We start from the raw sequence: 17,613 nt of genomic DNA, 5'->3' as shown, positions 1-17,613 counted from the left end.
TGTCCTTAAAATATTTATAAAAACCCTTTGGATTCTCCTTAATTCTATTTGCCAAAGCTATCTCGTGTCTTTGTTTTGCCCTCCTGATTTCCCTCTTAAGTATACTCCTTCTTTCTTTATACTCGCCTAAGGATTCACTCGATCTATCCTGTCTATACCTGACATATGCTTCCTTCTTTTTCCTAACCAAACCCTCAATTTCTTTAGCCATCCAGCATTCCCTATACTTACCAGCCTTCCCTTTCACCCTGACAGGAATATACTTTCTCTGGATTCTTGTTATCTCATTTCTGAAGGCTTCCCATTTTCCAGCTGTCCCTTTACCTGTGAATATCTGCCTCCAATCAGCTTTCGAAAGTTCTTGCCTAATACCATCAAAATTGGCCTTTCTCCAATTTAGAACTTCAACTTTTAGATCTGGTCTATCCTTTTCCATCACTATTTTAAAATGAATAGAATTATGGTCGCTGGCCCCAAAGAGCTCCCCCAGTGCCCTGCCCTGCCTTATTTCCCAAGAGTAGGTCAAGTTTTGCATCTTCTCTAGTAGGTACATCCATATACTGAATCAGAAAATTGTCTTGTACGCACTCAAGAAATTCCTCTCCATTTAAACCTGTAACACTATGGCAGTCCCAGTCGATGTTTGGAAAGTTAAAATCCCCTACCGTAACTACCCTATTATTATTACAGATAGCTGAGATCTCCTCACAAGTTTATTTCTCAATTTCCCTCTGACTATTGAGGGTGGGGTCCATAATACAATCCTAATAAGGTGATCATCCCTTTCTTATTTCTCAGTTCCACCCAAATAACTTCTCTGGATGTATTTCCAGGAATATCCTCCCTCAGCACAACCATAATGCTGTCCCTTATCAAAAATGCCACTCCCCCTCCTCTCTTGCCTCCCTTTCTATCCTTCCTATAGCATTTGTATCCTGGAACATTAAGCTGCCAGTCCTGTCCATTCCTGAGCTATGTTTCCGTAATTGCTATGATATCCCAGTACCATGTTCCTAACCATGCCCTGAGTTCATCTGCCTTCCCTGTTAGGCCCCTTGCATTGAAATAAATGTAGTTTAATTTATTGGTTATTCAATGTGGCCTAACTGTTGTCTTGCATAGTTTTAATAAGAATTGCCTATTTTTATACTCCTCTGAAATAAAGGCCGACATTCCAGTTGCCTTCCCTCTTACATGCTGAATCTGCACAAAGACTGATATAAAGAGAAATATATTCACCCAGAGAGTGGTGAGTCTGTGTAACACTCTGCCACAAAACAGTTGAGACCGAAACAATGAATGTTTTCAGGAAGGAGTTAGATACAGTTGTTGGAATTAAAGGATTTCAAGGGCGTGGTGTGAAAGCATGAGCAAGATACTTAGTTGAATGATCAACCATGATATTAATACAGCCATGACTTTCTTGCTTCTAGTTTCTATGTTTGTAAATCACATAAAGGTTGACACTCACAAATCCCCCTCCACTGCAGCCTTCAGTCCTTCTGCATTTTAATGATATTCACCTTCTCTATTCTTCCTGCCAAAGTGCATAACTTCAAATTTCACCATATTGTATTTCATGTGTGAAGTTTTTGTCTACTCATGCAACCTTTTTGACTGTTGTCTTGTAGTCTTGACACTCCTGGTGCCTCAAATAGATGAGGCCATTTCTGATCACACTTCCTTGCATCACTCACCTAAGTTTACGCAATGCATAATTGAATGAATGCGATGAACAACCTGCTAGCCATTTATTGCAAAATGTGACTTCGCCAAGTAATGCACTAGCAGGTCCTGCTCTTCTCTACCTAAACAGTTTATGATTCCAGGATCATCCTCCAATTCAAAAATAACTTGTAGCTTTGATTCTCCATTATAGTCTTAAGCCCACAGCTACTATCTTTCTCTTTTGCCTCCAAAAGATGGAATTGTTTTTGTCACTCGGATTGAAATGATCTGTTTGGCTGTCACTGCTCTATTCCTCCCTTCTCCTAGCCCACCAAAACGAACTTCCTTTAAGGCTGTGCACCAACCCTCATGATGAACCCTTGCTGCTCTCTAACCTCTCCATTTTCTCCCTTAATGCCCACTTTGAGCTCCTGAAATTCATTTTCCCCTCCCTCAACCTAGTTTATGTTAAACTGATGACCTAACTTCCTTCCTTTGTTCCTACATTTTGATTGCTACTAATGTTTATTCCTCCTCAGGAACTGTCTTCCTCTTCAAATCTAGTTTTATCAACCCTCTGCTCAAAAACATCAATTCCTGACTCCTTTGACTTCGGGAGCTGTTACCCTGTGACCAAACACACTTCCCTTTTTAAAGACCTTGATTGTGCTGCTATTTCCCAAAGTCGATTATACTTGAATTTCATTTTTGAATCCCTGCTATTAGTTTTCTGTCCCTGCCACAGTATCAAAATTGGGCTCTTAGCGAAGTTACAGGTGACTCAGACAGTGGTAAACTATCACTCCTCATCTGTTGATTTGACTGCAGCCTTTGACATGACCAGCCACTCTATCTTCTTCCAACACATCCCTGTCATCCATTCCACTAGTATCTAACAAGTCATTAATCAGAGAATCACCTGTAATGACTCCCTTCTCATTCTTGCACCACTATCTGTGGTGTCTCTGCAGGCTGTAGCTTGGCACACTCCTGTTTCTCTCTACAATACCAACTGAAAATGTAATCTTAGTTTCTATATTTATGCTGATGGCACCTAGCTCTAATTCACCAATATCTAGAATTCGTTGAGCAGAATTTCCTGTCAATATTAGGAAGTTACGGCATTATCTTTTGATTCTCAACACAAATTCCATTCCCTGAATCATCCCTCTACCTCGCTGATATTTAACCAAAATGTTCATTATGTTGGCATCTTTTTGACCTTAATGAGCTTTCAACTACATCAATGCCTACCAAATTTACCTGCTTCCACTTCCATAACAGCACTAGATTTGTCTCTACCTCAATTCATCTGTTACTGAAAACTTCAAGCATGTTTTGGTTATTTCTATTCCTGACTATTCTAACATGCTCCTGACTCACTTCCTATCTTCCACAATCAATAAACTTGAAGTAATGCAAAGCTCTGCTGCCTAGTCCTATCTTGCAACAAATCCCATTCACTATCATCTTTTTGCTCATTGACATAATTCCTCTATAGTTTCTCCCCTGACTGTCTCCCTGTAACCTCCAAACTCCAAGTCTCATACAAAAGCAATATTTTAATTCTTCCACTTTTGACTGACATGCCTGCAGCTGCCGAGCCCTTAGATTAGGTATTTCCCATTAATCATCACTAATTCTCTACATGTATTTTCTCTTTTTAAGTGTTCCTTAAAATTTACCTCCTTTAACCAAGCTCTGCTGAAATGTTTCCGTTATGTAGCTAGTTGTTAATTGTTTTGTAACTCCTGTGAATTTGTATCAATATGAAACCCCACCCCAATAATCACTACAGGTATCAGACAGAATTGTTGCCATGGCAAACAATCTTTGTACTATTGTAGTTTGCTTTCAGTGTCATTTACTTTAATTGGGATTGCAAGCAGATATGATCAGCATATGTCCAAGAAGAGGCTTCAGTGTTGAGAGAAATACATTGATTGCCTTGTCCATTCTAGACAAACACAGGAACTTGAGCTTAAGATCTATATTAGCTCACTGAGGATGTGTGAACTCATGTGCCTTGCCAAATCACAATAGGTACCAATCCAGATATTTATCTAGAATCTCTAACTGAAATAAATCTCTTGCTGTTTAAATATCCTCCAATTAGAAATAGATCGTCCAATCCAAAATTCTTGGCTGCTTAGTTATCTTTAATTTTTTGTTTACTTCATTCATGGAATTGAATGTCACTAGCACGACCAGAATGTGATGCCCATCTCTAGTTCCCCTTGATCTTGTGAAGCCACTACTGAGGGCAGTTCGGAGTCAAGCACATTGTTCTGTGGGTATGGAGTTCCGAATAAGAAAGAGCAGGTAAGAAATTGAAATTGATGGCCAATTACCCAGTACGTCTAGAAAAACACAACTGTGTTTGAGTCTGAGACTTTGGAGGGTTCCACCTCACTTAACTGAGTATTTTAATAAGGAAAGGTTAGAGAGATTAAAAACCAGTCCTAACTCCTGACTAACCATAAAATTCACTTGACCCTATCTTGTCTTCGTGTATACCTGACACTCCATTGACCCTCCACCTCAAACTCTCACCAACCCTACCCCAGATTCTCATGAACTTCCCCAATCAAACCTACTTTAGCTCCACAACAGCCTCTAGCCTATTCTGAGCACCATTGCCTGCCTATTTGCCTGCTGTATACTTCTCCTTGTGCATCTAGCACCCTGGTCCCCTATACCTATTGGGCCCTGGGTCCTTTTACTGCCTCATCTCTTGAGAGATGTAAGTATAAGTCAAAGTGACTTTGGACCTTTTAAATGTGGAATATGATGGTTATTACTACAAAAGAGCACGTAGTTTCAGATCCAATGAGTGAATTCCTGAACGGAACTGGACTGGTTTGGCTGGGATGACTCTGGCTCGGTGCTTCACTTAGGAAAACTCCTCCGAAGGTCAGTGGACATTTTTTTTTTCTGGCCTGGATTGAAAATAAGGATTCTGACCCAGACCTGAAGATTCATTCCATTGTCCTTTTTTTTTGGGACAACTGCCTCCCTCAACCCCATCCAAAGTAGTATCTTTGAACAATTTCCACATTATAAACTGAATGAATGGATCTGTATCGCTGTTGTAAATAAACCTCAGAGCTCACATTTTAATTCAGGTGCTCTGAAATCAGATTAATAAAACACTACTTTCTTTAAGTCACCTTTTGTACTTGAAGATTTTTTTTTGTTAGCAAGACTCTAGTCTAGTTTACTTTGCTGACTATTTTACCAAATTCTCAATGACTAATCCTGTGCTGAAGATTTTTTCATTTGTTTTGATATCAAATGGCAATAAATTTCCATCTGAAATGGTTTGATTTATTTTGATTTGTCTGTCATGATAAATCATTTTCTATACCATTTCAATTTTATGTCTTTTCATAGTATTCATCACAATTCTTGCAGCATGGGGTTCATTGTCCAGAATTTCTAAACTTTTGCTCTTTGTACAAAAGCAGCAAAGAAGCAGCTCGTGAAGAAATGCTAATAAAACCAGGCTAATTACAGTAAGAACAAAAAGCAGCAAAATAAGAAAGAAAGCAATCTTCCAGCTATCATGAAACAGCTGCATCTGCTGAACTTGAAATTCAGTGTCTTGATTTATAGATGTGGCATCATTGATCACGAACCAAGTTTGACTAAAGTTATTAGCTGCCATTTTTAGAAATGGATGTTCCAGAGATGGTCTTCAAATCAGAAATCTGCACCTGGAAAAAAGATAAAACGTACTGGGTATTAATCATTTTGGTGCTATTGTTTTGCATATATCTCATTCCTCCATCACTATGAGCAACCTAGTTCATAAAGTAATGTACATGAACATGAAAGGCACATACCTAAAAATGAAATGCTGCCCCAGTAAATAGCTATATGTTTGGTAAATGGAAGTAGTGGTATGGTTTTGACATTCAAATAATTCTGCTATCAATTTAAAGTCCTGTTGCAATCATGGATAAAGCTGGAGAGTTAAGCACTGAATGGGAGGTTGTAGATTCATGGAAGTTCCCATTTTCAAGGATAGTGAGGCCTAACCTGAGTGCAAAGGACTATAGTGAAGCATTCCTAACTGTATTCATTTAGCCAAATGTGCTGCATGAATGATCTCTCTTGACCTCTTCCTGAATCCTCACCAGCACAGATGGCCATTTCGATTTAATTGAATTTGTTGTCAAGAAATGGTTGAATATCCTCGACGCAGCAAAGGCTACATATTCCAATGACAATCCAATGTAACAGCTGCCCTCCTGAACGAGCCATGCCTTTAATCAGGCTACTCCAGTGCAGCTACAACACCACCATCTCATTGATGAGTGAAATGTCTTGATAATTTAGAAGGGTCAACTCCAAACCAACCCGTTAGTTGTCCTGTCAACCTAATCCCAATTATATGCGAAGTGATAGAAGGAATTGGCTCACTATAACCTGCCAATCATTATTCAGTCCATTCCCAGATTACTCTGACAAAATTCATTAGAATCTTTGTCAAATTATAGGCAAAATGGCTGGTTCCCAAATTAGGGCAAGAATATCTATCCTTCACATGAAGGAAGTGTTAGTTCACTTGTTGGAACTAAGGGGTTTGGAGAGAAAGAAGTGGAAAGACTGGATGAACATAGATGATGTATGAGTAAAACCTGACCTGAGATGGGTGGAGCACCTTGTCAGTAGCTACAAAGAGCACAGGTAGTTGCATAAGCACAAGCAGATGAAAAATCTGAACAATGCCCACAAGGCATGAAATAATTTGTTTTTGAAAGAAAAGCTGAATGAAGAATAAGACATATACAGAGAAAGCACATACTTAGATTGGTGTTTCAAGAAAGGTACTGTGACTGGAAAATGTGACAATTGGTGTACCATATGAATGAATGCTCACATTTTTATTACAATTAAAATAGTTTTTTCTTCCAAAGAATTTAAAGCTCCCACCTAACTCAACATTAGACAGCATCATTAATGACATCAGAATTTCTTCCTTTATTTAAAATATTTAACCCTTACCTTGTGAACATTTCTTCAAAGTTTACACAATAATGTATCTGAAAATATTGATTTTTGATAAAGAGCACATAAAGAATGATAAAGAACATTTTGAGAGAGGAAAATTTACCTTGTTTTTGTAGTGGCAACATGTATATACAGAAGACCTAATTGCCATCCCATCTTCGGTGACTGTGCATAATTTATACCTGCGAGCAAAAACTGGGGCTCTGCTTTTCGTCATTGTAACCTTGTTCTCAGAACCCTTCGATAAAATGTTAGTAAAATGCTGTCCTTCACAGCAAGAATTCCACATATGTTTGATAGAGAATTCCTTTCGAATGGTAGGGAACAGGTAGTAATTCTAGTGCAAAGTAAGTCCTTGCTTAAGTGACATCAGCACCATAATAACAGAATATCATATTTAGGACATTGAGGCGATAGATATGCCCAGCGCCAGAGAGTCAGAAATTTGTTGCCTTGTGGACCTGCTTTCAACATGAGAGTTCATACATTTAGGTGAGTTTAATTTTATATTTGGATGTCTGCCATAGGAGAAAGATCAGTTTTATGAAAATACTTGGGAGAAGGAAAAGATTTTCAGTTTCTTCGAGCATATCTAGATATTTTCAAATCAGCCTTTCTCAGAGATGTTATTACACACCTCTGGAGGAGAGAGAACTTGAATCTAAGCCTCTTAGTTTAAATGTTACCATTGCGCTGGAGGGGGTGATTTTGAGCACTTTATTTGTTTTAAAAATACTGGAAATGTTATTTATACTGGCAGTGAAGGATCATTCAGTTGGATAAGAATTCTTCCCATTTATAGTTGAAAGCAAACAAAGTGCAATGGTGAATGTGTTGGAGTATGGAACGAAGCAGTTGGAAATGAGTTCATTTACTGATGCTTTATAGAATATGTCCAACCACAGTTGTTTATTCTGACACCCTCATTAAAGTCTGATTACGTTGACAATGCAAATGACAAAACTAAGTGTAGTAGAAATCACCACAAACCGAATGAAAGCCGTGCGCAGCATATCTTGACTTACCTTTTTATGTTTTGGTATGATACTGATTGACTTGCTGTGTTTCGATAGATTTTCAACACTTGCCATTTTTCCTTTTTGCAATTTAAAGTTGAAAGTTTCTTGATACTGGAAACAATCCCATGCTAGATGATAATATAAATAATTGTCCTCTTCCAGGTCTGAATTATAAGCTGAGGATGAGCTCCCCATAAATTAGCTCTGGCATAAGTATCAGGTACAAGCCTGCCTACAGTTATAGTTCACAGTCAATTGACCTTTAATTTCTGTATGGTATAATTTCCACTGGTGTCCGTGAGGAAATTCCCTGTCTTATTGCTACTAACCATTCCATAGCACCTTTGCATGATCAGCAGAGCCTTCAGGAATGGTGGCCACTGTTAATACTGCAGAAGGCCTGGGTGGAATAAGCAAAATAGGAGTCTAAGGCAATATTTGGACAATCAATAGGGTGAGTGGGGAAGTTTTTGGAAAATTAAAAGTCATCTGAGTGATGATAGACGTTTTGAAAAGAGCCCTCTTCCTCCCTCATTCAATACATCACTTCACTGAGCAACAGTCTGTAGGATCAGAGGTGCTGCATGCTGGGAGCAAGTCTCTCTTGCCTGATAATTCTGAGTGAGGCCCTTTAATCAGAAGGGGAATCAAGGGTTACGGGGGAAAATTCAGGAATGAACATGAGATATGTTAGATCAACCACGGTCCTCTTGTATGGTGAAACAGGCTCAAGGGGCTGAATGGCCTACTCATTCTGAATTCTTATGGTCATAAGACAGCAAGGTGCTCTATTTACAGATCAATCCACCTACTACCCTATTTCTGTGTAGTGAATAATACTCATCCCTGAGTTAATGCTTGTTTCCAACCCTCTCTGTTTAGAGATAAAGCTTATTTTGCTTCAAAGTAAAAAAAATATAATGATTTCTTTGACATGGAAAAGTATAGTCCAGATCTAAAAGTTGAAGTCTTAAATTGGAGGAAGGCTAATTTTGACGGTATTAGGCAAGAACTTTCAAAAGCTATTGGGGGTAGATGTTCGCAGGTAAAGGGATGGCTGAAAAATGGGAAACCTTCAACAATGAGATAACAAGAGTCCAGAGACAGTATATTTCTGTTAGGGTGAAAGGGAAGGCTGGTAGGTATAGAGAATACTGGATGACTAAAGAAATTTGAGGGATTGGCGAAGAAAAAAAAGAAAGTATATAGATAGGAGAGATCAAGTGAATCCTTAGTTTATAAAGGCAGTAGGAGTGTACTGGAGAGGAAAATCAGGAGGGCAAATAGGGTTACGGGGAATCCAAAAGATTTTTATAAATACATCAAGGACGAAAGGGTAACTATGGAGAGAATAGGGCCCCTCAAAGATCAGGAAGGCAGTCCGTGTGGAGCTGAAGATGGGGGAAGATACTAAAAGTGTATATTGTATCAGTACTTACTATGGAGAAGGACATGGAAGATTCAGAATGTAGGGAAATAGTTGACGAAATCTTGAAAAATATCCATATTACAGAGAAGGAGGTGCTGGATGTCTTGAAATGCATGAAAGTGGATAAATCGCCAGGACTTGTTCAGCTGTATCCGAGAATTCTGTGGGAAGCGAAGGAAGTGATTGGGGCACCTTGCTGAGATATTTGTATCATTGATAGTCACAGGTGAGATGCGGAAGACTGGAAGTTGGCTAATGTGGTGCCACTATTGAGGAAAGGTGGTAAGGAAAAGCCAGGGAACTATAGACTAGTGAGCCTCACATTGGTGGTAGGCAAGTTGTTGCAGGGAATTCTGAAGGACACTATTTATATGTATTTGGAAAGGCAAGACCTGATTAGGGATAGTCAGCATGGCTTTGTGCATGGGAAATCACGTCTCATGAACTTCATTGAGTTTTTTGAAGAAGCAACAAAAGGATTGAGCAGTTGTCGTGATCCATATGGACTTCAGTAAGACATTCAACAAGGTTCCTCATGGGAGACTGGTTAGCAAGGTTAGGTTATCGGGAATACAGCGAGAACTAGCCGTTTGGATACAGAACTGGCTCGAAGACAGAGAGTGGTGGTGGAGGGTTGCTTTTCAGACTGGAGGCTTGTGACCAGTGGTGTGCCACAAGGATCGGTGCTGGGTCCACTACTTTTCATCATTTAAATAAATGATTTGGATATCAACATAGGAGGTGTAGTTAGTAAGTTTGCAGATGACACCAAAATTGGAAGTGTAGTGGACAGCGAAGAAGGTTATCTCAGATTATAATTGGATCTTGATCAGATGGGCCAATGGGCTGAGAAGTGGTATATGGAGTTTAATTCAGATAAATGCGAGGTGCTGCATTTTGGAAAAGCAAATCAGAGCAGGATTTGCACTTAATGTTAGCATCCTGGGGAGTGTTGCTGGACAAAGAGACCTTGGAGTGCAGATTCATAGTTCCTTCAAAGTTCCTATCAGAAAGATGTTGTGAAACTTGAAAGGGTTCAGGAAAGATTTACAAGGATGTTGCCAGGTTTGGAGTATTTGAGCTATTGGGAGAGGCTAAATAGTCTGGGGCTGTTTTCTCTGGAGTGTTGGAGGCTGAGGGGTGACCTTAGAGGTTTATAAAAGCATGAGGGGCATGGATGGGACAAATAGACATGGTCCTTCCCTGGGGTGGGGGAGTCTAGAACTAGAAGGTTTAGGGTGAGAAAGGAAAGATATAAAAGGGACCTAAGATGCAACATTTCATACAGAGGGTGGTACACGTATGGAGTGAGCTGCCAGTGGAAATGATGGAAGCTGGTACAATTACAGTATTTAAAAAGTGTCTGGACGGGTATATGAATAGGAAGGATTTAGAGGGTTATGGGCCAAGTGCTGGCAAATGGAACTAGATTAATTAAGGATATTTGGTCACCATGGACGAGTTGGGCCGAAGGATTTGTTTCCATGTTGTACATCTGTATGACTCTATGACTGAGTGTTTATCAAATACCTTAAACAGCAAACTGGCATTTTTTGATTTTTTTGTTTGTAAAGCTTTCTAAGATTTAAGAGAAATAGGTCGTCCTGAGTGTGCTGTGCCATTCAGTAAGATCATGCCTGCTCATCTACTTCTGCTAAACCTTCACATTGTTTCCATATCCCTTGAATCCCTTAGTGTCTTATAATATAATGTCTTGAGCATTCTAAATTTATTATTGAAACAGTATTAGGAATGTATGTGCATGGTATTTAAGACATTTAACCCATATTTTAAATAGGCTAACACTGCTATTAAAATAACATAAGACCCTTTCATGTGTTAATCTTTGCAGTGTAAATTGTATTGAATCATCTTGCAGCTGCAAATCCCAATCTGGTGCCTTTGTTCATGTGAACTGTTCCATTTCAGCAATTCTGCAGATTATACTGCAGAACCCGAAACAGCAGTATTTCACATATGTCATTTTTAAAGGTCAAAGCCAGCCGTTTAGTTATATATTGTTGCTTTCAATAGAAAGTTTAAAATGAGCAGCATTCACTGTTTTTGTTCATTTTATTTGTGATGCTGTTAATCACAGATACTAAAAATTAATTATTCACCTCCTCGATATGTCAGTGAACGGAAAGGAGCTATAGGCCTGTTAATAAAAACCAAGGCAGGGTTTGGATGATTTCACAAGGTTTCATGCTGACACAAGAGCTTCAAACAGATGAGTCCTTTACACACCTTTCTCTTGCTGAAATGTAAAAATACTTTTTAACTATCAGCTTCTCAATAAAACCTGAATTAGGAAAAAGAACACATACCTTTCTGGCAAGAGGATCTGTAGGGTGTTCTTGTAATAGGGAATACTGTAATGTGCTCTGTAATTCTTGTAGCCTGGTGTTGATGACTCGGAAGGTGGATCCTGTCTCTTATTGGCCAGGAATGGTGTATCTTTAATTTATATTGACTTTTGCAATATGTTTTTAAAAATGTATATTCTTCAGGTTAGAAAGCTTCATTTTTCTTCTACCAGTCTCTGCTACGTTTGTTCTGTATGTTCCTTCACTTGTATGTAGGCTCCACTTGTATGCCTATTCCTTGTTTTTCTATTCGTTGTGTTGCATCTGTTATAATTCTCTAATACATACTTTCTCTGCAATCTCACTTTCGTTTAATTCTTTTTAATGACTTTTTTTTCCACACATGCTCACCCATCCTTTACATGTATAGTGTGGGCAATTTAATTTTAAATCTCTTGATTCCTTAACTCTTTGTGCTCTTGCTCTGAACGTAGGAGCAGGAAGAGGCTTTTTAGTCACTTATCTGTGCTCGCCAACCTGTGTGATCATGCATGAGCTGTGACCTATCCAATATTTAAAGTGAAAAATTGATCTAACATTAATTGCTTTTGATAGGAAGAGTGGTCCAAAATTCTACCATTTACTGTCTGTAAAAATATTTGCCAATTTCATTCTTAAATGGTCTAATTAGATTAGATTAGATTCCTTACAGTGTGGAAACAGGCCCTTCGGCCCAACAAGTCCACACCAACCCTCCAAAGAGCAACCCACCCAGACCCATTTCCTTCTGACTAATGCACCGAACACTACAGGAAGATTTAGCATGGCCAGTTCATCTGACATGCACATTTTTGGACTGTGGGAGGAAACCGGAGCACCCGGAAGAAACCCACGCAGACACGGGGAGAATGTGGATTGAATGGCAACCTATAATTAGTGGAGTGCCTTAGGGAACAGTGCTAGGGACATGAGAATTTACAATATATATAAATAGATGATGGAAGGATGACAGATAGGAAGGCAAGGACTAAGGTTGACACAAGGAGTCTATAAAGGAGTATATTCAGATTGTGCCCACCCAATCTTGGTAGATGGAATATAATGTGGGGAATATGAGGTTATGCACTTTTTGCAGAAAGAATAAAAGAGCTGAACATTATTTAAATTGAGAAAGGCTGTAAGAAGTCTGACAGAGGGATTTTAGGCTTCTAGTGTGCGAGTCACAAAAAGCCAGCATTCAAGTCAGTTAGGAAAAAGAAAGGAAATGGAATGTTGGCCTATATTTCTTCAGGGAATTGAGTAACAAATTAGGAGGTCTCTCCACCACTGCAGTGAAACAGATACTCTGGAATATCAGGCCTTTGCACCCTTTTCCCTCTATCTCTGCTCATAATTTAACCTTTGGAGTCCAGTGTCACTGTGGTAAACCTATTTGCACTCCCTTCAAGGTCAATCCAGAGGAATACCAATCATCCAAAAATTGGATTATCCGAAGGAGATCTTGAGGTCCTGATAGAAACATTACATCAAAGAGGTGTTTCCAACAGTGATCGCATCTTTTGTTTACAGTAATTAAACAGGCACCGTCTCCAAATGACTGACTGCCGCCCTCTCTCTCTCACCACACTTTCCCTGGAGCTCTACAGAGGGGTGTATCCTAAACCGGCCCCACCCCCATCCCCCATCCCCAGGTAATCTCTCCAACATTGTCCTGTACAGGGCAAACGTGAAACCTATGAAAAAGTTGCAGTAAAAAGTTGTGTGTTCTATTTGGAGACTTAAACCACAAAGACAGCAGCTGCAGCAGCCTTGTTGGTGTACAGTCCGGCTGCCCTGGAGAGGGGGGGGGGGGGGGAGCGGAGTTGGGGGCAGGGACAGTATTGGACGGGGTTGGGGTGGGGGCGATGTTGGACTGGTTTGGGGGATGGGGTTGGGTGCAGGGGTGTTGGATGGGGTTGGGGCGGGGGCTCGCGTGCTGTGTAGCTGCAGGCTCCTGAACTGGGAGCAGACTTTAAAAAGTCCGAGCACCAGAGGAAAGGAATTTAATCGATTAACTGAATAATTGATTATCCGAACAAAGTAGTGCCCGCCCATCTCCTTCGGATAATCGAGGTTCCCCTGTATATGCTTCTTTAGATATGGTGCCCAGAACTTACAACATAGAAAATAAGGCTAAGGATAGGCAATTCAGCCTTTTGAGCCTGCTCTGCCATTCAGTATGATCAAGGCTAATCATCCAACTCAGTCCCACATTCCACTTTCAGCCCCTAATGTTTGATTATTTTGAGTCCTAAGAATTGCGTCTGTCTCTATATTAAAATCATTCAATATTTTGGCCTCCACCTGGCTTTCTCTGGCAGAGAATTCCACAGGCTAACCTCTCTAGGTGAAGATATTTCTCCTCTTCAGTCCTAAATGATCTACACATATCCTTAGACTGTGACCCGGGTTCGCAACTTCTTGATCATCGGGGCATCTTTCCCGTGTTTACCCTATCAAGTCAAGTTTCTGAGATCCCTCCCTCATCCTTTGAAACTCCAGTCAGTCCAGTCTCTGAACGTATGTCGGCTGACCATCCCAGGAATCAGCCTTGTAAACCTGCATCACATTCCCCTCGTAGCCAGAACATCTTTCTTCAGGTAGGCATTCCAAAACTGCATATAATATCTCACCAAGGTGCTGTACAACTATAGCAAGACATCCCTCCTCCTGCATTTGAATCCTCTTGCCTTGGCAGCCAAGAAGCATTTGCCTTTGCTGCTGGTTGCATCGTCTTGCTTACTGTCAGCAGTCAGTGTAAAAGAGCACCCGGGTATCATTGCACCTTCCCCCTTTCCTAATCTGTTGCCATTCAGATAATCTGTCTTCCTGCTTTTGTTACCAAAGTTGATAACTTTGCAATTATCCCCATTATACTTTGTCCATGGATTTGCCCATGCACTCAACTTCTTCAAATTACTCTGAAGCACATCTGCATCCTACTCACAGTTCACCTTTACACCCAACTTGTGTCCTCTGCAAACCTGGAGATATTATATTTAGTTCCTTCATCTAAATCATTCATATATATCACGAATAGCTGGAGTCCAAGCACTAATTCCTGCAACACCTTGCTTGCTGCCACTCTGAAAATGACCCATTTTATTCCTACTGTTTCCTGTCCTCCACCCAGCTATCCATCCATCCATTTCATTATACTATCCCATGTGCTTTGCAGGATGTTATTGAAAGCTTTCTCAAAGTACCAAGATAACCATATCTACGGTTTCCACTTATCAACCCTACTATTTACATCTCAAAATTCCAGTATCAAAGAATCGTACAATCCCTCCAGTGCGGAAAGAAGCCATTCAGCCATGGAGTCTGTACCAACCATCAAAAGAGCAGCCTACCTTACAACCCCCCCCCCCCCCCCCCCCCCCCCCCGCCTATCCTCATTACACTGCATTTATCTTAGCCAACCACAAAACCTACACATGGACATTATGAGCACTTTAGCTTGGCCAATTCACCTAACCTGCAGATCTTTGGACCATGGGAGGAAACCAGAACAGCCAGCAAAAACCCATGTGGACATGAGCAGAATGTGTAAATTCCACACAGACAGTCACCCAAAGCTGGTCCCTGGCACTGAGGCAGCACTGCTAACCACTGAGCCACAGTAGATTTCCCTTTCATAAATCCATACTGACTCTGCCCTATCCTGTCACTGTTTTCCAAATATCAAACGCTATTAAATCTTTTACAATGGACTCTTATCATTTTCCATCCTACCATTCTCAGGCTAATCAGTCCGTAATTCCCTGTTTTCTCTTCATCTCTTTTACTTTAAATAGTGAGGTTACATTAGCTGCCCCCCAATCCATAAACAGTTCCAGTCTATAGACTTCCCTGGCACAAAGAGGCAAAAATGTGAAACACTCTCTTCATTCTGAACAACACTGTGAATATTTCTATTGAAATACAACAGTTCAAGTCGGGAGCTTGGAATGGACAACAAATGTAGGTGGACAATAAATCACAGGAGAGCGCTAATAGAATAAATTTTGCATTTAGGTTTAGAAATTAACAAGGCAGAAGAATGGTGACTGGAGAAACCATGGTAATGTCACACCCATAATACCGATATTTCACAACACATTCCAACAAATTGATCAGCATAAGTTTGGAGGGGATCTGTGGCACAGTAATGTGACTGTGTATTTATGGGTTAAAAGGTCAAGGCTTCAGTATGACCTGCCTCTGGAGCTGTATCATAACGTGTTTGAATAGATTGATTGAAATCACTTAGAAGAATGCTGGCATTGTTTTTATGTCTTTTACTTTTTGAAAAACACTTCTTATAATAAACTCTCTTGTTTACAGAAAATGGATCCTTTGCCTATAAAGCACTTCCAGGGAGTGCTGGATACAAATTTGGAGTGCTTGCTAAAATAGTTAACTACATGAAGGTAAATGGCTTCCATATTTTTCTGCTTGAACTAGTAATTAGCCTTCATAACTTTGCTTAAAATACACAGTGAATAGTTGTAAATTTTCATATTTTTGTTGATGTTGAAACAACTCCACAGAAGCCAGTATCCCATCACCAGGTTACCCTTTATTTACACAGAGAGGCCTTATCAGAGCTTCCTCAGAGCCAACTCTTTGTGAGCAAAACCTCTGACACCTGTTTTATATCTATCAACCCGGGCTCCCTGATTGGGGCTGATAACCTGATACAATCAGGGAACTCCTATTCTATGAAGTCCACCTAGCTGACCTCATTACAATCACTACATAATTGGTGGAGGAAAAGTTTTCGTCAGATAAGTTATAACTGAACTACCTGAATCCCAGCTACCTGGAATTTGACATTGCAAATATAATTTGTAACTACAGTGTCAATTAACTGAACTAGACCCTTGCCAGCTACCTTTTGATATTCTGTTCCCAGCAAAACCTTTACTCTGATCTTCCTAAATGGCTTGCAACTAACTCAACTTTAAAGGGGATAAACTTGCTTGTATCTGTTGCACAACTAATTTACCTGCAGTCACAGGTATCCTGGCAACTCAAAGCCACCTACCAACTGGAGGAAGAACGCTTCATCTTCCACTCCAGAACCCTACAACCACACAGCATCAACGTCAATTTCATTCGTTTCCAAACCTCCACACCCCTCACCTCATCCCAGATCTAACCCTCCAATTCGGCATCATCCTCTTGACCCTGACTTGTCCATCTTCCCACCTCTCTGCTGCACCCTCCCTACCATCCAAAGCTGTGCAGATCAGGTGAATTGGCTCTGCTAAATTGCCCATAGTGTCGGGTACGTTAGTCAGAGGGAAATGATTCTGGGTGGGTTACTGTTCGCAGGGTCAGTGTGGACTTGTTGGGCCAGAGGGCCTGTTTCCACACTGTAAGGGAATCTAATCTGTAACAATTACAGGTTTCCCCCCCCCCCCCCACCTGCAATCACCTACAGCCTTCCCATCTATCTGCCCCTAGCCCCATCCCCACACCATTTTTATCTCTCAGCCCCCATCCTCCTCACATTCCTGATGAGGGGCTTATGCCTGAAAAATTGACTTTCCTGCTCTTCAGCTGCTGTCTGACCTGCTGTGCTTTTCTAGCACAACATCTTTTGACTCATAAGAAGTCCAGGCAGGCTACATGCCTCTTTGCTTTCAGCAGTTGGCAATTTTAGTAAAGATGCTTTCTGTCTCCTTTTCTCGACTACCAAATCATCTCCCTAAACTCGTCCTGCACTGTCACCGATGAAAGAAGTTCATGGACAATTCCTTTGTAAAACTGTTCATTTGCCTTCTCTGATTCTCTCCCAATTTTCTTGTGCCATGCTGATGACATTATAAATGGTTATCCTTCATCAGATATTGTTTCTTTCGCTTTCAAAGTTGCTATTATTGACATATTCCTCAAAATAATTCCTCTTCATCCTTACAAGCTACTGTCTATACCCAATTTCTTTTCTCTAAAATTCCTGAATGAGATGTGATCTTAGTTTTTGACTGCATCTCCATTCGGATTCCTTTTCTTCCTGTCCCAAGATTTAGATTAGATTACTTAACAGTGTGGAAACAGGCCCTTCGGCCCAACAAGTCCACACCATCCTTCCGAAGAGCAACCCACCCAGACCCATTCCCCTACATTCACCCCTTTACCTAACACTACA

General features: G+C 40.4%; 2 protein-coding genes across 4 annotated transcripts in view; one reads left to right on the top strand and one right to left on the bottom strand.

The window, feature by feature from the left end:
* Positions 1-17,613, top strand: part of gtf2e2 (general transcription factor IIE, polypeptide 2, beta) — a 67,871-nt gene that overhangs the window by 32,349 nt on the left and 17,909 nt on the right. For all 3 annotated transcript variants that reach the window (XM_060851497.1, XM_060851496.1, XM_060851498.1), the window contains one exon: positions 15,804-15,889. In XM_060851497.1, the coding sequence (XP_060707480.1) occupies positions 15,804-15,889 (86 nt within the window). The remainder of the gene's footprint in view (positions 1-15,803; positions 15,890-17,613) is intronic.
* Positions 5,030-11,497, bottom strand: smim18 (small integral membrane protein 18). Its single transcript, XM_060851499.1, has 2 exons — positions 11,460-11,497; positions 5,030-5,384 (listed from the first exon to the last, which is right to left on the bottom strand). The coding sequence occupies exon 2, from the start codon at positions 5,333-5,335 to the stop codon at positions 5,030-5,032; it is 306 nt and encodes a 101-aa protein (XP_060707482.1). The 5' UTR covers positions 5,336-5,384; positions 11,460-11,497.

Source organism: Hemiscyllium ocellatum, chromosome 36 (assembly GCF_020745735.1).
Source record: "Hemiscyllium ocellatum isolate sHemOce1 chromosome 36, sHemOce1.pat.X.cur, whole genome shotgun sequence".
NCBI lineage: Eukaryota > Metazoa > Chordata > Chondrichthyes > Orectolobiformes > Hemiscylliidae > Hemiscyllium > Hemiscyllium ocellatum.
Note: the sequence above shows the minus strand (reverse complement) of the source record. Positions and strands in the feature narration are given on the sequence as shown.